This window comes from Somniosus microcephalus, chromosome 25 (genome assembly GCF_052327205.1).
Source record: "Somniosus microcephalus isolate GS21.2 chromosome 25, FLI_Smic_1.0, whole genome shotgun sequence".
NCBI classification, from domain to species: domain Eukaryota; kingdom Metazoa; phylum Chordata; class Chondrichthyes; order Squaliformes; family Somniosidae; genus Somniosus; species Somniosus microcephalus.
Window position 1 is genome coordinate 37,016,931 of NC_141011.1, and position 21,692 is coordinate 37,038,622.

The 21,692-nt window shown below is 47.5% G+C and overlaps 1 protein-coding gene across 1 annotated transcript; it reads left to right on the top strand.

The window, feature by feature from the left end:
* Positions 1–6: 6 nt before the first annotated feature.
* On the top strand, positions 7–17,418 carry phf13 (PHD finger protein 13). Its single transcript, XM_085967232.1, has 5 exons — positions 7–475; positions 1,151–1,188; positions 7,786–7,887; positions 10,305–11,205; positions 13,885–17,418. The coding sequence occupies exons 1-5, from the start codon at positions 418–420 to the stop codon at positions 14,109–14,111; spliced, it is 1,326 nt and encodes a 441-aa protein (XP_085823358.1). The 5' UTR covers positions 7–417; the 3' UTR covers positions 14,112–17,418.
* Positions 17,419–21,692: the final 4,274 nt, after the last annotated feature.

Here is a 21,692-nt window from a genome sequence, read left to right on the forward strand (position 1 = left end):
TGCAAATTCCTGCTTGCAACTATTTCTGGGGGTTGGGCTGGACACCAACACACCCAGAGGGAGAGGGGGGGGAGAAAAACACTGGATTTATCTCAAACTATTAGTTAGACATTAATAATAAACAGGATTGCATTTACAGGATGGATAAATATGTATTTTACTCATTATATGTATGTGAAAGTGAAGTTGTGTTTTTTTAAATGACTGTTTTAAGAGGATTAATTTGACGATTCCCCCCATAGGCTGCGAGGCTGATGGAAGGAGCCTCATTTACATGAAGATTAAGGGTTGCCATCAGGATTTTGTTACATTGTATCATTCGGGCAGAGGAAGGGTATCAATTTATTTTTAATTATTATTTTTCTTTCTCGGAAACCGATTAAATTCTGGAGGGATACCGTTATAGCCAAGCCTCGAATGTGGGAGAAGCTTTTTTACAAAATGACAAATCGCATCGCCAGGGAATCTTTCCAAGGTGGGCTCCGGATTCTGGCTTTTTTTTCTCGCTTCCTTTTAAATGCTACGTTTAAACCATTCGCAACTTTCTTCCTCTCCCTTCCTTCCTTCGGAGTAGCTTTAATTCGGAGCAATTGCTGGCAAAGATCAGACTTAGTGGACGTGTAGTTTATTTGGGGATTTGTTTTTTTTAAATTAATTTGAGGCGCGTTCGGCGTCTATTTCGTGTTAATTTCTCCAACCGAGACAGAGAGGGAGAAATGGCAACATCGATCCGGAGTATCAGTAGCCAGTTTATTATTTTAATCGTCTGAAAACACTTTTTCTTGTGTTTAAATCGGGAGGTTTGTGGTGTAACATCCCTCCCTTCTCCCAACACTTCACGCCAGTCTGGTCTCGTTGCTCCTGACTGTAAACGATCAGTCTTTCGAAATATGCACAAAAGCTCCCAAACCGATTACATTCCCGTTCAGTATCGAGGCGGACGTTATACATTTGGGAATAAAACTGGAGAGAAGGAAGGAAGGATGGGGGAATTCGGTTAACTTTTAAGTTTTGACCGGTCTCCTCCTTCCCCATGGCGATCTCTCCCAACACCCTGAACTCCAGCCCTCGGGAGCATTTCTCTCTCTCTCTCACCTCAAATCTCTTCAGGGGAGGGGTAGACTCATTAATTTTCTTTTTATTCTTTTAGAGATGGATTCTGCATCGTCTTCAACTTTCGACTCCGAGGTAAGATAATTCTACAATATATGATTTAAAAAGGTGTGAACGGCAGGGGGAGAAACAGACGGTTCTGGGATCTCCCTGTGGTTGGGATTTAGATTTTTTTAAATCCCTCTTTAAATGATCGATTTCAGTCGACAGTCGGATCGATTTCATAACCAAAGGTTTCTGATTATAGTACAGTACCTTGCGCCATCTTGTTGATTTATTTATATATATATAATTTTAAAAAACCCTTTATTAATCGGAGCAGATAGGTTGGCATTAATGTGTCTCCCAACGCTTCCCTGTGCTTCTATCTGAAGTTAGAGATTTATTGTTGAGGGAGGGGAACATTTCCCTTTTAAATCGGCGCTGTCCTTTTTTTTAATTCCCTCCCCTCCAAGTGTCTGCTGTCTGTCTGTTCCTCCGAGATCGCCAATCCCTGTGTGTGTGTTTTTTTAAATAATGAATATTCGCCATCTTGCCTCTCTGACCCGTCCCTTTTCCTACCCTTCCCTCCCTTTTAAAATAATAATCTTATTTTCCGAGTTAATCGTCCCGCACATCCTGAGACCACCCCTTTTCCCCCTCAGCCCTGGGCTCCAATCCCCCACCTCAAGTCATTTTACAAATGTCACAATGTTCCTACTTTTTAAATTAAAAAAAAAAAATCCTTCTCCGTTCGGATGTGTATCCGGAGGCGGCCTCTTAATTTATGGTCAAATGAAAAGGTTTACTGGCAGTACAATTGTATTAAATATACAAGGATAAATCAGCCCCTTTGTTAAAGGATGTGTTTGTACAGTCACTCGGAGCTGTATGGTGGGGAGAGGGACCCCCCTCCTGTTGGTTTGTGGATTCCCTGTGTGAGACATATATTTTTTATATATATATGTATGTATTATAACTCCGAGTGTTAACAGTAAGCAGGTCAACATTGGGGAAGTGTTAAGAGTGAGCTTTATATGATCGAAGAGAGCGACTGCCACAGCAGCCCTGTTTCATTCTGTGGAGCTGTATTTACTGTTAAGACGGAGATGTATATCGAAATAGGTGACATTTTTCAATTGGACCAAATGAGCGAGTCTCACTTGAAGTGAGCGGGAGTTGGCAGATCTAGCGAACAGCTGAACTATCGGGGTTTAGATGGCAGAGGTCAACTGTTCCGTCTCGTTTATCTTCAGGATTTTCCAGACTAGAATTATCCCCTGTACCCCCCCCCCCCCCATCGCTTTAGCATTAATCTACAGCAGTTCATTACACACCCCAAGGGGATACAATGTGATGCTGTGATAGTGTAGAGTTCAATAATTCTGGCGACTGGGTACCTGAGGTTTAATTGGGCTCTCGCTTCCTGATCTCCCCAGGTGTAGCTCCCCACACAGTGCCAGGGTAAATCAGAGGGACAGGGAGGGTTCAGGCAGCTAGCTGTTGCATGCCTCCTCTAGATAGGAATCACACTGTGACTGACCTTTTTAATATACAATGACTTTTTTGTTGTGTTTATGTAGTTCAGTAACATTTCACAAACACAGATGACATGAATGATTGTCCAATTAGTATATTGTGAGATGCTGACTGAAGGAGGAAAGTTGCCCAGATCTCTGCAAAACTTGTGCTATATAAATTCCTACCGAGCACTGTGACTATAAACAGGTTCTTCCCACCTGTGTTCCAGTGTCAGTGGTAATAGGGCAAAAATCGCACTTTAATCTTGTGAAATAAACTTGTGAGATTCACCGCTTAAATTGCTCTCCCACCATCAGTGACAGGCCTGTACCCACCTGTACTGTACCGCAGTGTTATACAGAGACAGACCTGTACCCACCAGTACTGTACCGCAGTGTTATACAGTGACTGACCTGTACCCACCAGTACTGTACCCCAGTGTTATACAGTGACAGACCTGTACCCACCAGTACTGTACCCCAGTGTTATACAGTGACAGACCTGTACCCACCAGTACTGTACCGCAGTGTTATACAGTGACTGACCTGTACACACCAGTACTGTACCCCTGTGTTATACAGAGACAGACCTGTACCCACCAGTACTGTACCGCAGTGTTATACAGTGACTGACCTGTACCCACCAGTACTGTACCCCAGTGTTATACAGTGACAAACCTGTACCCACCAGTACTGTACCGCAGTGTTATACAGTGACTGGCCTGCACCCACCAGTACTGTACCGCAGTGTTATACAGTGACCGACCTGTACCCACCAGGACTGTACCCCAGTGTTATACAGTGACAGACCTGTACCCACCAGTACTGTACCCAGTGTATACAGAGACAGACCTGTAACCCGGTGTTAGTGACAGATCTGTACCCACCAGTACTGTACCCCAGTGTTATATAGTGACAGACGTGTACCCCAGGGTTATACAGTGACAGACCTGTACCCACCAGTACTGTACCCAGTGTTATACAGAGACAGACCTGTAACCCGGTGTTAGTGACAGACCTGTACCCACCAGTACTGTACCCCAGTGTTATACAGTGACAGACCTGTACCCACCAGAACTGTACTTCAGTGATACACAGTGACCGACCTGTACCCACCAGGACTGTACCCCAGTGTTATACAGTGACAGACCTGTACCCACCAGTACTGGACCCCAGTGTTATACAGTGACAGAGCTGTACCCACCAGTACTGTACCCCAGTGTTACAGTGATCGACCTGTACCCACCAGTACTGGACCCCAGTGTTAGTTTGCTGAAAAACAGTGTGAAAATTTCACCCACTGTTCACATCAGTGAAATCTTGGGAATAACACAAAGCAAGAACCCTGCATCCCCCTCAGTCACACAATCCCTGTAAACCATTATTACTTTACCCTTTAAATTAGGTAATGGCAGAAACTGTAGCTGACTGTTGGCCAGCTGATTTTAAACCGGTGTTTGTGTTGTTGCTGAAGATTTGAAATATTAGTGAGAAAGGAAGAAAGCAGACGGGGGAATTACGGCCAAGTTAGGGGATTCTATAGTAAGGGGAACAGATAGGCGTTTCTGTGGCCGTAGACATGAATCCAGGATGGTTTGTTGCCTCCCTGGTGCCAGGGTCAAGGATGTCACTGAGCGGCTGCAGGGCATTCTGGAGGGGGAGGGCGAACAGCCAGAGGTCGTGGTCCACATTGGTACCAACGACATAGGTAAAAAGAGGGATGAGGTCCTGCAGCAAGAATTTAGGGAGCTAGGTAGAAGATTAAAGAGCAGGACCTCAAAGGTTGTAATCTCTGGATTACTCCTGGTGCCACGTGCTAGTGAGTATAGGAATAGGAAGATAGAACAGATGAATGCGTGGCTAAAGGGATGGTGCAGGAGGGAGGGCTTTAGTTTCCTGGATCACTGGGTCTGCTTCTGGGAAAGGTGGGACTTGTACAAGTCGGACGGTTTACACCTGAACCAGAGGGGGACCAATATCCTTGCGGGGAGGTTTGTTAGCACTGTTGGGGGTGGGGGGGGGGGGGGGGGTTTAAACTAACTTGGCGGGGGATGGGATACAGAGTGGAGCTATAGTAGGGGGTGATTTACAGCCAAATACGGAGGAAAAAACAAGTCAGCTGGGAAGGCAGAGCAAATATGTGAAGGCAAAAGGGAATATGGCAAGGCTGGAAGGCATTTATTTTAATGCAAGGAGACTTGCAAATAAGGTGGATGAACTGAAGTTGTTGTTGAACACATGGGAGTACGATATTGTTGCTATCACGGAGACATGGTTGGGGGAGGGTCAGGACTGGCAGCTCAATATTCCGGGGTATAGAATCTTCAGGCGAGACAGAGGGGGGTGTAAAAGAGGAGGGGCTGTTGCAATATTAATTAAGGAGTCAATTACTGCTGTAAGGAGGGATGATATATTAGCGGGTTCCTCTAATGAGGCCATATGGGTAGAACTTAAAAACAAAAAGGGGGCAAGCACTTTGCTGGGAGTGTACTATAGGCCCCCAAACAGTCAGGGGAAGATAGAGGAACAGATATGTAGGCAAATCTCGGCGAAGTGCGAAAATAATAGGGTAATAATAGTGGGGGATTTCAACTTCCCCAATATTAATTGGGATAGTCAGAGTGTGAAATGCTTAGAGGGTGCAGAATTCTTAAAGTGCATCCAGGAGAGCTTTTTGAGCCAACATGTAGAAAGTCCTACAAGAGAGGGGGCGGTACTGGACCTAATTCTAGGGAATGTAGCCGGGCAAGTGGTGGAAGTGTCAGTAGGAGAGCATTTTGGCAACAGTGACCATAATTCGGTGAGATTTAAGGTGGTCATGGAAAAAGACAAAGACGGCCCGGAAATAAGGGTTCTAAATTGGGGGAAGGCCGATTTTTAAAATGATAAGGCAGGATCTGGCCAAAGTGGACTGGAAGCAGCTACTTATAGGAAAATCCACATCAAAGCAGTGGGAGACTTTCAGAAGGGAACTAGAGAGAGTACAACGCCAACATGTTCCCGTAAAGGTCAAGGGTGGGACCAACAAGCAAAGGGAACCTTGGATGACAAGGGATATACAAAAATGCATTAGGAAAAAAAAGGGGGCTTTTGGCAGTTACAAAAGACTAAAGATGGAGGAAGCCCTAGAGGAGTATAAAAAGTGCAGGGGCATACTTAAAAAAGAAATTAGGAGGGCGAGGAGGGGCCATGAAATAACACTGGCGAGCAAAATAAAGGAAAATCCTAAGATGTTTTATAAGTATATTAAGGGCAAGAGGATAACCAGGGAAAGGGTAGGGCCCATTAGGGACCAAAGTGGCAATCTGTGTGTAGAGCCAGATGATGTAGGCGGGGTTTTAAATGAATTTTTTGCATCTGTGTTCACTATGGAGAAAGACGATGTAGACATAGAAATCGGGCAAGGGGACTGTGATATACTTGAACATATTAGCATCGAGAGGGAGGAGGTACTAGCGGTTTTAGCAGGCCAAAAAGTGGATAAATCCCCAGGCCCGGACGAGATGTATCCCAGGCTGCTGTGTGAGGCAAAGGAGGAGATTGCAGGGGCTCTGACACAAATTTTCAGAACCTCTCTGGCCACAGGGGATGTGCCAGAGGACTGGAGAACAGCTAACGTAGTACCATTATTCAAGAAGGGTAGCAGGGATAAACCAGGGAATTACAGGCCAGTGAGCCTAACATCTGTGGTAGGGAAATTATTGGAAAAAATTCTGAGGGACAAAATTAGTCTCCACTTGGAGAGGCAAGGATTAATCGGGGATAGTCAGCATGGCTTTGTCAAGGGTAAATCATGTCTGACCAATCTGATTGAATTTTTCGAGGGGGTGACTAGGTGTGTGGATGAGGGAAATGCTGTGGATGTGGTTTACATGGACTTCAGTAAAGCTTTTGACAAAGTCCCGCATAGGAGACTGGTCAAGAAGGTAAGAGCCCATGGGATCCAGGGTGCCTTGGCACATTGGATCCTAAACTGGCTGAGTGGCAGGAGGCAGAGGGTGATGGTCGAAGGTTGCTTTTGTGACTGGAAGCCTGTGTCCAGTGGGGTACCTCAGGGATCGGTGCTGGGTCCCTTGCTGTTTGTGATCTACATAAATGATTTGGATGAGAATGTAAAAGGTATGATCAGTAAGTTTGCAGATGACACGAAAATTGGTGGGGTGGTAAATTGCGAGGAGGAAAGCCTCAGGCTACAGGACGATATAAACGGGTTGGTCAGATGGGCGGAAAAGTGGCAAATGGAATTTAACCCTGAAAAGTGCGAGGTGATGCATTTTGGACGGACAAATAAGGCAAGGGAATACACAATGAGTGGTAGGACCCTAGGAAGTAGAGGGTCAGAGGGACCTTGGTGTACATGTACATAGATCCCTGAAGGCAGCGGAACAGGTAGATAAGGTGGTTAAAAAGGCATATGGGATACTTGCCTTCATTAGCCGAGGCATAGAATATAAGAGCAGGGAGGTTATGATGGAGCTGTACAAAACGCTGGTAAGGCCACAGCTGGAGTACTGTGCGCAGTTCTGGTCGCCTCACTATAGGAAGGATGTGATTGCTTTGGAGAGGGTGCAGAGAAGATTCACCAGGATGTTACCTGGGTTGGAGCGCCTCTGCTATGAAGAAAGACTAAACAGGCTGGGGTTGTTTTCCTTGGAGCAAAGAAGGCTGAGGGGGGACCTGATTGAGGTGTACAAAATGATGAGGGGCATAGATAGGGTAGATAGAGAGGAACTTTTCCCCTTAGTAGGGGGGTCAATAACAAGGGGGCATAGATTCAAGGTAAGGGGCAGGAGGTTTAGAGGGGATTTGAGGAGGAACTTTTTCACCCAGAGGGTGGTTGGAGTCTGGAACTCACTGCCTGAGAGGGTGGTAGAGGCAGGAACCCTCACAACATTCAAGAAGCATTTGGATGAGCACTTGAAATGCCATTGCATACAAGGCTATGGACCAAATGCTGGAAAATGGGATTAGATTGGACAGGGCTTGATGGATGGCGCAGACACGATGGGCCGAAGGGCCTCTTTCTGTGCTGTATAACTCTATAACTCTATGACTCTAAGTTAACATGCGCGTGACTACTAGTGCACAGCCAGAGTGCAACCAGCTAGTGTGTACTGCTTGCCCAGATTCATTGCTAACCTTCTTGTCTCTCTCTCCTCTCCCTTCTCCCCAGGATTACACCCCCGCAGATAAGAGGTGCAGGACGGTTGAAGATTTTAACAAATTCTGTACTTTTGTCTTGGTTTACGCTGGGTACATCCCCTACCCTCAAGAAGTGAGTTGAACTGTTCTTGTTTCAAACCCCACGGCCCCCAATCTTTTATTCTTTGTCATCTTGCGATCTGACAAAGTAACAGCCTTTCCTGCTCAGCAGATTGTTGGAAAAGGCGCACTGGTAATATTGATCGTGTCACCAATTTGAATCCCAATAATGGTGAAAGGCTGCACCCACTAGCTCGGTGAGTTTATCCAGTGAGTAACTGAGCCGCGCTGACCTGGAAGGTCCCAGGTTTGATTGGTGATCTGGAATGCGCTGCCTGAAAGGGCGGTGGAAGCAGATTCAATAGTAACTTTCAAAAGGGAATTGTATAAATACTTGAAGGGGAAACATTTGCAGGGCTATGGGGAAAGATCAGGGACTAATGGATAGCTCTTTCAAAGAGCCGGCACAGGCACGATGGGCCAAATGGCCTCCTCCTGTGCCGTATGATTCTATTATCTGTGCTGAGTTAGCTGATCTCAAGTGGGATGGCGATAGGGGCAGAACAGTTGGCCTCAGTGCCCCTAAGGAGGGGAGAATTCAGCCAGGGTCCCTGCTCCTGATCACCATCCTACCGGAAGGTAACTCTGTGTGCGCACTTCAGATGAGGACAAGACGGGCCTGGCTGTGATCCCATTCAGCCGTCCACCGCTCACCATCTGGGTTCACACGTGACAGGGGCCACTTGATTGAGATACCAGAGTGCAGTTGGTATCTAGGAACCTGTACCCCAGCATGAGTCCGTGCCTACTGGGGAGGAAAGGAGGGGGGATAAAAGGCATGAGAAGCAATGGTGTGCGCATCCCCTTTAAGTGAGAAGCAGTGGTGTGCGCTTCCCCTTTAAGTGAGAAGCAGTGATGTGCGCATCCCCTTTAAGTGAGAAGCAGTGGTGTGTGCTTCCCCTTTAAGTGAGAAGCAGTGGTGTGCGCTTCCCCTTTAAGTGAGAAGCAGTGGTGTGCGTGTCCCCTTTAAGTGAGAAGCAGTGGTGTGCGTGTCCCCTTTAAGTGAGAAGCAGTGGTGTGCGTGTCCCCTTTAAGTGAGAAGCAGTGGTGTGCGCTTCCCCTTTAAGTGAGAAGCAGTGGTGTGCGTGTCCCCTTTAAGTGAGAAGCAGTGGTGTGCGTGTCCCCTTTAAGTGAGAAGCAGTGGTGTGTGCTTCTCCTTTAAGTGTCCTCATCAGCATCTTTAAACGCTAGTATAACAAATTGTAACAAAACCCTTACGATTTTGTTACAGATGAACAAAAGATTGAAGCTTTGTACATGGTGCACAAGGGGAGAGCGGATGTGGAGCGGGTGGAGGGGAGAGGATTCTGTGGTTGTTGCCAGGTGAAAATGAACTTTGGAGGCAATGAACTGGGTCAGGCAGGAGCTGCAAGTGTCGGCAGCAGAGACACTTACCGTACCCAGAGGCACATCTCTGTAACAATATCAAAATGGGGGAGGACGGTGGGCTTTTAAAAGAGCATCATTGCTCTTGAAATTAACGGGCTGACTCCCCACCTCCCCCCTGGTTTGTCGACATGTGGTACAATAATGTCGCAAAAAGAGCTTTGAACGCCGGACTTTTCTGTTCATAGAATCAGCAGCGACCTCTCTTCAATCAGCTGATGGGCTCAAATTGGAGACCTGTCCCTCCCCTCCCCGCCATCACTCGCACACACTGAGCGAATAGTTGAGTGTATCTGTTTTTTATTTCAGTCCCATTTATGGGTAGAACTCTTTGTTTTCCTGTTGATGCTGTGGCATTCCGAGCATGTCGCTTGGAATGTGCCAATTCCCAAAGAATACCAGGGACTGTCGGCCAAACCAGCCTTCTCTTTCATTCTGGAGCTGAGCTGTGTCTGGAAGTTCCATGTGTGAGGTGCTGATTCCCATGGATTTTGCTGGCCGTCAGCGCCCACTGGCTGAGGCTCTGTTGGGGGCGGGCAGACATATTAAAAAAAGAACTTGCATTTATATAGCGCCTTTCACGACCTCTGGATGCCCCAAAGTGCTTTACACCACCGTTGTAATGTAGGAAACGCGGCAGCCGATTTGCGCACAGCAAGGTCCCACAAGAAATGAAATAATTACCAAATAATCTGTTATTTTAGTGATGTTGGTTGAGGGATAAATATTGGCCCAGGACACCAGGGAGAACTCCCCTGCTCTTCTTCGAAATAGTGCCGTGGGATCTTTTACATCCAACTGAGAGGGCAGACGAGGCCTCAGTTGAAAGACGGCACCTCTGACAGTGCAGCACTCCCTCAGTACTGCACTAGATTGTCAGCCTAGATTATGTGTTCAAGTCTCTGGAGTGGCACTTGAACCCACGACCTTCTGACTCAGAGGCAAGAGTGCTGCCCACTGAGCCACGGCTGACTCCTCATTATTCTGTGACGTGAAGTGAAACCGTACGGCCGTTTATCAATCTGTTGTCTTTCTCCTTTTCAGGAGGTGCCTCTGCGAACCAGCTCCAGCCCTCCCAACAGCACAGGCAGCACCGCAGAGAGCGATCCCTGGGACCTTCGCTACAGTGACCTCCCGCTCTCTGTCCCCCGCACGGATAAAGGCAGGAAAACCTTCACAGGCTTCAAACGGGCCAAACCGTACTCGTTCCTGAAGCATCACAAATCGGGTGGCTTCCTGCTGCCTGCCTTCAACCGCAGGAAGCCTGACAAGGTGAAAAGGAGGCGTGGGGTGAGGACTAAGGAGGGTGGCCTGAGGATAGAAGAACCGCGGATGGAGGAGACGGTCAAGCAGGAGTCGCCTGACCCCGCCGCAGGGACCAACCCAGACTTTACTGACTATGAAGCAGAGGATATGGCACCAGCCCCTGCTGCTCCGGAGCCCCCCCCCTTGGAGCCCCCCCCCTTGGAGCCCCCCCCCTTGGAGCCCCTCGCCCAGGCGCCCCTCGCCCAGGCGCCCCTCGCCCAGGATCCCCTCGCCCAGGATCCCCTCGCCCAGGATCCCCTCGCCCCGGAGCCCCTCGCTCTGGAGCCCCTTGCCAAGGAGCCCTTCGCCCCAGAGCCCCTCGCCCCGGAGCCCCTCGCCAAGGAGCTCTTTGCCCCGGAGCCCCTCGCCAAGGAGCTCTTTGCCCCGGAGCCCCTCGCCCCGGAACCCCTCGCCCCGGCTCCCCTCGCCCAGGAGCCCCTCGCCCCGGCACCCCTCACGACCTCTTCAAGCACAGGCCAGGACAGTTCTTTTCTGCCGGTCACTGCGGCAGTCATGATGAATGAGACGATAAAATGCGAGAAAGTAGAGCGACAGAGGACCGTTTTCCGCCAGGGGAAGCAGGTTGTGTTCAGGGATGTGGACACGACCGGGAATGATGAGGACATCATGGTGGATTCTGGTAAGTGAGTATTCGGCATGCCGAATAATTGTTTACCACTAACCGCCGTGGTTAGACGTTTGTCTGTAACACAGACCCGATGTGGGCTCCCCCCCCCCCCCCCCCCACCCCGGGCCGTGTCACTTGGTAAATTTGCTTTCCTGTGTGGGACTGAGTTGTGCGGACAAGAAAAGTTCCAGGCTTGATGTGTGGTGTGTGCTGGGTTCGCTGTTCTCAGCTGAGACAACAAAAGGGCCGCCACTAGTGACTGACCTGTAACCATCAATACTAGTAACGGACTGTAATGAGCATGACTAGTGACAGACTGTAATGGACTGGACTAGTGACAGACCTGTAACCACCAGGACTAATGGCAGATGGCAGCCTCCAGGACTGGCGGAGGGGCCGGTGACCTCCAGGACTGGCGGAGGGGCCGGTGACCTCCAGGACTGGCGGAGGGGCCGGTGACCTCCAGGACTGGCGGAGGGGCCGGTGACCTCCAGGACTGGCGGAGGGGCCGGTGACCTCCAGGACTGGCGGAGGGGCCGGTGACCTCCAGGACTGGCGGAGGGGCCGGTGACCTCCAGGACTTGACCCGAGTGTCTGGAATCTATGATTGTATCTTTCACAGTTCAAGCAGACATTGTATGAAAATATAACACACCTACAATTAACTGAAATGCTGGTGACAACACTCACTTCCTTGCACACATGCCTGTTCACTATTGTCTTGGGCCCAGGACAATCTCCCTGTGTCAAACACTTTCCGATCACAAACACAGCCTAGTGTGGGATAAACTGCTCACTGCTGCTTAGTGTACACCTCACAGTGAATTAAAGAATGACTCTTCTAATATCTAAGGATAAATACACACTAGGTTTGTATTCCCTTCACGGACAGACATGTCCAAGACTATTTCCCTTTTCTTCCCTTGCTCTTGTTGAAGTGCTGACTGTTGCTGGGGTTTGATTCTACTGCTGCCAGGCAGCCTCCAGTACCTCCTGCCCATCGCCATTTCTTCATGTGTGAGTCTAGACAGTGAGTGCCACCTGGCAGCAGCTGAGTGATGATCCCCTACCTAGTCCAGGGGTACTGAGGCCAATTTTAGCTGCAAACTCAACACCGACGAGGGAACCTGAGACCGTCCTGATTTGTGTGGCTCAGTACCATACTTTATGGTGCATTTACACGCCAAGCCAATTCCTCACTGACAATAGATTATCGGGCAATCAGGGGCGGCTATGCAGGGGTCCTTTCCAGCTCCCTAATGTTAAAGGGATTATAATCGTGTTCTAGATTGAGAAATCCAAAATGTTTCATAGACTAGGCTTGTATTCCCTCGAGTGTAGGAGATTAAGGGGTGATTTAATTGAGGTGTTTAAGATGATTAAATAATTTGATAGGGTAGATAGAGGGAAACTATTTCCTCTGGTGGGGGGCGTCCAGAACAAGGGGGCACAACCTTAAAGTTAGAGCCAGGCCGTTCAGGGGTGATGTCCGGAAGCAGTTCTTCACACAAAGGGTGGTGGAAATCTGGAACTCTCTCCCCCAAAAAGCAGTTGAGGCTGGGGGTCAACTGAAAATTTCAAAACTGAGCTTGATGGATTTTTGTTGGGCAAGGGTATTCATGTTCCAGAACCAAGGTAAGTTAATGGAGTTAAGATACAGATCAACCATGATCTAATTGAATGGTGGAACAGGCTCAAGGGGCTGAATGGTCTCCACCCTGTTACTATGTCTTCTCTCTCTGTGATATGACTTTGGTTAATCTCAACCCAGTTCCAAGTGAGCACAACTCCACAGCAGAGAAGTGTCAATCTTCCTCAGAAAGGCTGCAGATTGGCTGAATGGTCAAACAAGGGGTAGTCTTCTGAACTTGGGACTGAGAAATGTCAATGCCCTTGGACACTGGTTAATGTACAATTTTAAAATGAAGTGGGGCCTCTATTGACACTGCAGAGGAGCACCAAGCTTTGCCTTGTCCACGTGCTGTTGTCTAACTGTCCGTCATTTGATCTAAACCTTTCTTGCACTTCGCCAACCACCTGCTTCCCTGTAAAATTTGGAATCGGCTGGTTCCAAAAGTACAAGAAACTGTTCCCTCCTCTCCTGAAGGCCAGACTCCTGTTGGGTACAATTCCAAAGGCCCTGGCCACCCTCCAGTACTTCGCCCAAGTGCCGATTCGTCATGCGTGAGCCCCACACAGTGCGTGTCAGTTGTGGCTCTGAGTCAGAAGGTTGTGGGTCCAAGTCCCACTCCAGAGACTTGAGCACAAAATCTAGGCTGACACTCCGGTGCAGTACTGAGGGAGTGCTGCCCTGTCGGAGGGGCCGTCTTTCAGATGAGATGTTAAACCGAGGCCCCGTCTGCCCTCTTGGGTGGACTTAAAAGATCCCATGGCACTATTTCAAAGAATAGCAGGGGAGTTCTCTCCTGTGTCCTGGCCAACATTTATCCCTCAACCAACATCACTAAAGCAGATTATCTGGTTATTATCTCACTGCTGTTTGTGGGAGCTTGCTGTGTACAAATTGGCTGCCGCGTTTCCAACATTACAACAGTGATTCCACTTCAAAAGTACTTCATTGGCTGTGAAGCGCTTTGGGACGTCCTGATCTTGTGAAAGGCGCTATAGAAATGCAAGTTTTTGTTGATCTGATTTGTGATAATTAACTTTTGGACCTTCTGCTCTGAACAGATGACGATTCCTGGGACCTGGTGACGTGTTACTGCATGAAGCCGTTTGCCGGCCGGCCGATGATCGAGTGCAACGAGTGTGGTACCTGGATCCACCTGTCCTGTGCCAAAATCCGCAAGTCTAACGTCCCGGAGGTGTACGTCTGCCAAAGGTGCCGAGACTCCAAATACGACATCCGGCGATCGAACCGATCCCGGACCGGCTGCAGGAAGCACTTCCTCGACTGAAGTGTCCGAGTCTTTCTTTCTTTCTTGGTTTTGTTTTATTTCGGGGAGAGAAAGGAGAACTCTGAAATGACAACGGGGGCAACAACAAAAGCATTTAAAACAAAATAGACTGATGATGCACTTGTTTGGAGAGTTCCGCCCATTCGCGCAGGAATCGTCTGCTTTTCTGACTCTGTCCCTCCCTTCACCTTTACAGCCTCCAGCTCAAAGTCCAAGAGATCAGGACAGGTTAAGTCAATGTTTTTGTCTCGGCTAAACCAGCACAAGGGAGATGCTGGGGTGGGGGCGACCTCGCTGACTACTATAAACCACATTTCCTTCCCCCTCTCTCCTTTCCTTTCCCTTGGCTCTTACCCCCGGGTCTGAAAGGCCTGAATCCACAAAACCCCCCAGGGAAGACAGTAATGGCCGTGTCAGGTCCCTCATTCCCATCTTCCTTTCTGTGCAAACCCTACAATGCTTGCTACGAAAGGAGCCCCAATCGGACAAAAGGGGCCCTGTGCAATAGACAAAGGTTTCAAGCACTGTAACATTATCAAAAGAAAGGGTAAGGGGGAAATAAATAATAAATATCTAGTGGCCTGGCATTTAACAGCATGCAATAAAACCAGATACTGCTGGAACTACACCTCAGTTCTGTCAATATCTGTGAGTCAGTAAAGGTAAGTTAATGTTTCGAGAGTTCTGACCAAGGGTACACACCTGAGACCTTAACCCGCCTTCTCTCTTTATGGTGCTGACTGACCTGTGTATTTCCAGCATTTTCTGATTTTTATTTCAGATTTCCAGCATTCGCAGTTCTAATATGACAATATTTACAAGAGTAATTAATGCCATTTTTTTTTTAGAATTAATAATTTGGCCCCCTCTGCACTTTAAAAAAAAAAAAAAACCCAACCAGCTCCAAATATTCTTTCCACGAACTACAGGAAGCTAGTGGACGAAGGGTTAAAACCCTGCTTTTTTTTTGGCGGGGGAAGTGCCGTAACATTCTGGGTTAATTCGCTGGGTTTTGGCTGATGTCATTAAAAGGTTTGGAATAGGCAAAGCAATTTATTTAGAATTTTTTTTTTTTTAGAATATTTCTCTTTTTGAGGAAGCCTTTTACAATTTTTATGCCTGAAATTCAGTATTTAAAACCAAACTTCAAATGTCCTGCAGCTAGAAGAAGGAAAGGAAACCCCAAAGAGCCAGGACTACGGTTTTTAAATGATCAGTTAATTAACTCCCGGCCTTTTCTGTGCACCTGAGCAGCTGTTATACGAGCTGCAAGGGGCGGCGATGACAAACTCAACATTAAATCTCTGGCCTTGTATCAACTGTTAAAAGATCTGGACAGAGAAACCTGTTTAAAAAGGCAGCGATCCAGATTCTCTGCAAAAAAAAATGAATTCCTACCCGTTACTTTTTTCAGTCTTTTGAGGTCCTTACTTGGCACCATGTGGAATAAATTCAGGACAGTAATGTGAAAGCCTGGACTGAAAAGTTGCCTGAGGGGGGGGGAAGGGGATCACCATCTCCTTTCAGTGTCCCCTCTGCCCACTTCTATTCCTTACTCTGCACCTCCCGATACATGAAGATATTGTGCACATGTTGAGAGTGAGGAACACGGTTATGGTTCCCAAGATGTTGGCGCATCCATTCAGTAGACCTCTGTGGTGGTTTTAAATGTTCAGTGGCGATGTGGCTTCATTTGGGCAACCTCTGGGAGTCATCAGACCCGGTTTGTTTTGAAGGAATCCTGTAACTCTTTTCCTCCCTTCTCTCTCCTGAAGGCAGTGAATGCATGCTGAGCACCTGTAACCAGCCCTCTGGCACCTTGTCCAAGGTCTGTGTGGCTCGGTCACAGCTTGTAACTGAGCACTGGGGAGCCTGCTGTACTTTGTTTAAATGGATGCAGACACTACTGTTTTGTGCACTATTAGTCTACAGTCTTCACCATTTTGACCCCTTACAGAAAAGCGGTGGGGTGGGAAGGTCAGGGGTGAAGGAGGGGGCGTTCTTCTTGTCCACTCTTCCCTCATTGTATATTGTAAAATATATACTGCCATAAAAATATTGCTAGTGTATTTTTACTCTCAAATGTCTTATCCTACGGCTATTTGCCAAGTTGGGTCTCCTCAACTCGATGCCTCCAGTGAAGTCATTGACGGGAAAGAGCTCTGGGTTGGCTCCACTGATTTTTATCGGAGCCAATCAAAGTGCACCGTGCTTTTGCCCATGATTGTAGAATAGGTGGGGGCCAGTACATGGGATAAGAAGCCTCCCCCTCCCCAATCAGGTTTTCTTTCCCCTTTAACCAACGTTCCAGGTTACCTCAAAGCAGCGATTATTTTTTCCCCCTTCTGTAACAATTGGCTTTGAGAGCCGATGGGTTGGAGACTTAGTGAGCACTTAAAGATGTTTGACAATCAACCCCCATCCCCACCATACACAAGGAGTTAATTTGCCTCTTCCAGTCACCCACATTCAAATAATAGAAATTTAATTTTGCTATAAAAGTATGATTTTCCCCCCCCCCAACTGTTTTGCCTCTACCAACAGTATGTGATCTGGTGGTCTCCCTCTTGGCAATAAAAAGTACCCCCCTCAAACTTTCCTTCCCATATGGAGAGAGGGTAGAAGAGAGACAGGCTGAGGTTCTGGGGTGGGAAGGCAATCTTTGTACAGCAGCCTCTCCTCATGGCTTGGATGGAAAGTTACCATCAGAAATCAGCCGGGGGGGGGGGGGGGGGAGGGGAATGCACTGTCAAGGCTCAGATGTGAAGAATAACTGGCAAGGCCAGCAAGTGGAAGGTGACTGCTCCTTGTGGAACTGCCCGAGAGTCAACACCTTCAGGAGAGGAGAAAATCCTTAGCCAACACCTCTAGTCAATCTAAACTCCACAAGGGCTATGGATATCTATTGTACTGAAAACAATAATTAAAACATTGGTATAATCTGGTCTTTATTACATGATCAAAACCTCTACTGTATCCTTTTGGAAAAAAAACTTTTTTGACCTTTTTCCCTCTTTAACTTATTTTATTGAAAATGAGGAGGAATTTTCTTTTACAAAGCAGCATTGTGACATTGCAAGCACCGGTGGTGCTCCTGCTCCCGATGGGAATATCTGCGTTAGATTTTCATGCACGTGTAACACGTCTCTGACTCTGGGACCGTCTGCCATGATGTTGCCGGGAATGTTGGACTGTGTCCTCGGAAGAATCGTCAAAGCGGAACAAAGAAAACCTTGTTTCTGTGAAACTTTGTACATGTATATCGGAAGTTATTTTGTAAATAAAGATTTAACTATTGGTATTTTAATTGATAAACTTTTTTTCCCCTTATCTTCCACACCATACGAAGAATATAAAAGCAATGGAAAAAGTACAGAATGGGCTGATCTAGAGTAAAGTCCCCATTAAGACTCCAGGTCAGGTACGGAACAGTTAGACATAGAATACACTTAGTCAGCTCCAACCTCAGAACAATTCCCCTACTGCAGCACTGTGATATTTTCATAACCTACACGGCCATGATTGAATAATTTGGATGGTTTATATTCAGATTAATGCCTGGATGTTGATGGGGCGAAAATCAGGCAGAATTGCCACTCCTCATTGCTACCCAGTGACCCATGTTAGTGGGTGCATACATGTGGGCAGTAGGACAAGGTTGCTCTTGGCTGTGATGCCCCTGTGCTCATAGCCCACCAACACCCATAGCCTGATTCATAGATTGGCCAGAGTGCTTTACAGAGCAGTGGAAAAAATGGACACCCAACAGAAAGGAAACAACAGAGAATGCAGTCGGCAGGGCTGATGAAGCAACTGAAGAAAAAGTAGTAGACTGTCATTAGTTTGGCTCAATTGGTGGGACTCTTGCTTGCATCAGAAGGTTGTGGGATCAAGTGCCATTCCAGCACATAATCTAAGCTGACGCATCGGAGCAGAGGGAGTGCTGCATTGTCGGAGAGGCTGTATTTCGGATGAGACGTTAAACTGAAGCTCTGTCTGTTCAGGTGGACTTTAAAGTGCCCATTTAATTCTATCATAGAAGAGCAGGGGAGTTCTCTCCAGTGTCCTGGCCACCATTTATCCCTCAACACACATCGCCAAAATAGATGAACTGTTAATTTATCTCATTACAGTATGTGGAACCTTGCTGTACACTAATCAGCCACCAATACAACTGTGCCTGCACATCGAAAAACAATTCATTGGCACTTTGGGATGTCCTGAAGACATGAAAGGTGCTATTTAAATGCAAGTCTGTTCTTTTGAAAGCAGGAAGGACAGTTCCAGAGGGTGGGGGCATGGAATGTGAAAGAGCAAAGGACATAGGAAACGAGTAGAACTGGTTCTGTGGGTGGTGTCAAGTAGGGATGTAAGGTTGAAGGAGGAAGGGTGGGTCAAAACCATGGAGATATTTAAAGGTAAGGACAAAGACCTTGAATTTTAAATTGTTGGGGCACGGGGAGCCAGTGACAGCCTGGGGTGATGGAAGACAAGGTAAACAAATGGGCACTGGCATTCTCAATGAGTTGCAGTTTGTGGAAGGTAGAAGTAGGACTAAGGGAGCAGTAGAGAAACCCAATATAAAAACAGAAAATGCTGGAAATACTCAGCTAGTCGGGCAGCATCTGTGGAGAGAGAAGCAGAGGTAACGTTCCATGTCAATGACCTTTTGTCAGAACTGGAAAAAGTTAGCAGTGGTTACAATCTGAAATTGTTAAACTCAATGTTAGGTCCGGAAGGTTGTAAAGTGCCTGATCAAAAGATGAGGAGCTGTTCCTCGAGCTTCCGTTGAGCTTCATTGGAACAGTGTAGGAGGCTGGGGGCGGAGAATTAAAATGGCACGCGACCGGAAGCTTGGGGTCACGCTTGTGGACTGAGCGATGGTGTTCAGCAAAGCGGTTACCCAATCTGCGTTTGGTCTTCCCAATGTAGAGGAGGCGGCATCGTGAGTGTTAGATCCGTGATTCTGAGAGTATGATGTTTTTCAATAACCACACGGATGCTGTAACTTAACAATCAACAGGTATTTACTGGAGTAGGGTAGTCTCAAGACTGGGGTACAGAGGCATGCTCAAGGCTTATATACAGGTGTGGTCACTGCCGGTACTACAGTATACAGGAGCTGTAAAAGTAGTTCTCTCTTAAAGGTACATACACTACAATTCCTCCCCTTTTAGATTAGTAGTACCCATAATATTCAAATAACAATTAACACTTTAACATGTACATTAAACAACAATAGTCCATTTATAGATTCAGTCTTTGGGGCAGCTTCCTGATCCTTTCGGGATAGCGCCTTTCCTGAGGTTCTTGTTCTTGGTGCGGAGGCGATTCTGGCCCCTTTTCATCGGTTAGTTCATCGGGTTCCACTGCTACTGGTTCGGAGGTAGATGCTACCGGTATGTCGGGTTCATCCCCAGGTACGCAAGACATGGGGTTGACTCATTCCTGTGACGCTAAGATCTGATCAACGTGGCATCTCACAATGTTCTCCCCGACATCCACTGTGTACATTAATGGCCCCTGCCTTGTGCATATCGTTCCGGGTTGCCATTTCTCTGTTCGGTAGTCACGGGCCAAGACTGGTTGTCCTACGTTGAAGCTCCTTGTCGGCTTCTCATTGATGTGCTGGAATTGTTTATCCTCAACATTTCTTCGCACATTTGGTCTGAGCAAGTCCAGACGAGATCTCAACCTTCGGTTAAAGAACATCATGGCCGGGGTCTGGTTGGTAACTGCATGTGTCGCGTTTCGGTAGGCTAATAAGAAATTGTCCACCTTATGCTGTAGTGGAATTTCATCGTTGCACATGGCCTTTATCGCCTTCTTAAAGGTTTGTACGAACCTCTCAGCCAATCCATTTGTGGCTGGATGATACGGGGCGGATGTGTAATGCCTTACCCCATTCCTTCTCATAAATTTTCGAAACTCTTCGGACACAAACTGTGGTCCATTATCAGAGCAAATCTGCTCTGGCAAGCCATTTCTGGCAAATATGGTCCGTAGGACTGCAATCGTTTTCTCTGTAGTGGTTGAGGACATTTTTATCACCTCAGGCCACTTCGAATGAGCATCCACTGCTATTAAGAACATTGAGTCCATGAATGGACCAGCGAAATCAATATGCACCCGTTGCCATGGAGAGGAGGGCCACTCCCATGGGTGTAGAGGGGCCTGTGGTGGTGCATTTTGGACCTTCTGGCATCCTGAGCAGCTCTTGGTTAGGTCTTCAATTTGTTGATCGATTCCCGGCCACCACACATAAGTCCTAGCAAGGCTTTTCATTTTCACTCCCCCCAGATGACCTTCATGTAGCTCATTTAACACTCTCTCCCTTAACTTGGGTGGAATCACCACTCTGGATCCACACATCACTGTCCCCTGGCATACTGACAGCTGTTCTCTTCTGGATGAGAATGCTGGCAACAGTGAGTCGCCATGTGTTGGCCATCCCCTCACCGTCAAATCATATACCCGAGGCAGCGTCGGATCATTGCGGGTCTCCTTCTCTATATCCGCGTTCGTTACTGGCAATCGTTCAATTATTGACGAATAAAATATCTCGATAGGGGCCACTGCTGGTGCTTCCTCCACAGTAGGCAGTGGCAGGCGCGATAGCCCATCAGCGTTTCCATGCTGTTTCGTGCCTTTATATTCTATTTCATATTGATTCGCCCCTAGAAACAGGGACCATCTTTGTAACTGTTGTGCAGTCATCACTGGAACGCCCTTCTTAGGATTAAAGATGGAGACAAGTGGTTGGTGGTCAGTCAGCAAGGTGAACTTCTGCCCATGCAGATAGTGGTTGAATTTTTTTACTCCCCATACTAGGCTGAGGGCCTCCCTGTCAATCTGGGCGTAGTTGCGCTCGGCTGAGGTTAGTGACCGAGACGCAAAGGCTACTGGCCTCTCCAACCCGTCTGGGAATTTGTGCGTGATGGACCTTCAATAACCACAAAACTAGAAGTTATAGACTTAAACAAGTTGGCTTTTAATCACTAAGATCAGAGCTAACATCTCAACACGCCGACTGGTTCACAGGAATGAGTCATACAGATCCTGGGATCTTTATGTAAGAGAAGTCAGGGGCGGAGCCAAGAGCCAAGACCTGGAACCTCCCAGGTTAGTCAGGAAAGAGGAAGTGAAACTATACACAGTGGGGGAGGGTAATATACATGAGTGCAAAACGAATACAGGATCAAGACAAACAGATTTCACCCCTTCTATAGATTTAGTCCATCGGGGTGATGTTTCTTAAAAGTTGGTATAAGTGAGTCTGTCAGGAGGTTTTGCAGTTCTCAGTGATCGGCGCAAAGCCGGTTGGGGTGCCTCTAGGGGAGTGGATTCTGGTTCCTCCGCTGTGTCTTCCAGGTTATCTGCAGTGTCCTCCAGGTTAAAGTTGGGTATTGATACCTCTGGGCGTCCTGTCTCTTTGTAGTGTAGGTCTTCATCGGGTAGTCTCCCATCGTTTTCTCCGCTCCCCGAGGGAGCGAGGTCTTTTATGGAAACAGTGTCCTCTCGCCCGTCAGAGTATTCGATATAGGCGTACTGAGGGTTTGCATGGAGGAGCTGTACCTTTTC

Excerpts from the sequence above, each read along its gene's own strand:
- phf13 (XM_085967232.1), top strand. The coding sequence starts at position 418 with ATGTGGGAGAAGCTTTTTTACAAAATGACAAATCGCATCGCCAGGGAA. Across the intron at positions 476-1,150 it reads CGCCAGGGAATCTTTCCAAG|AGATGGATTCTGCATCGTCT; the intron begins GTGGGCTCCGGA and ends TTATTCTTTTAG. Across the intron at positions 7,888-10,304 it reads ACATCCCCTACCCTCAAGAA|GAGGTGCCTCTGCGAACCAG; the intron begins GTGAGTTGAACT and ends TCTCCTTTTCAG.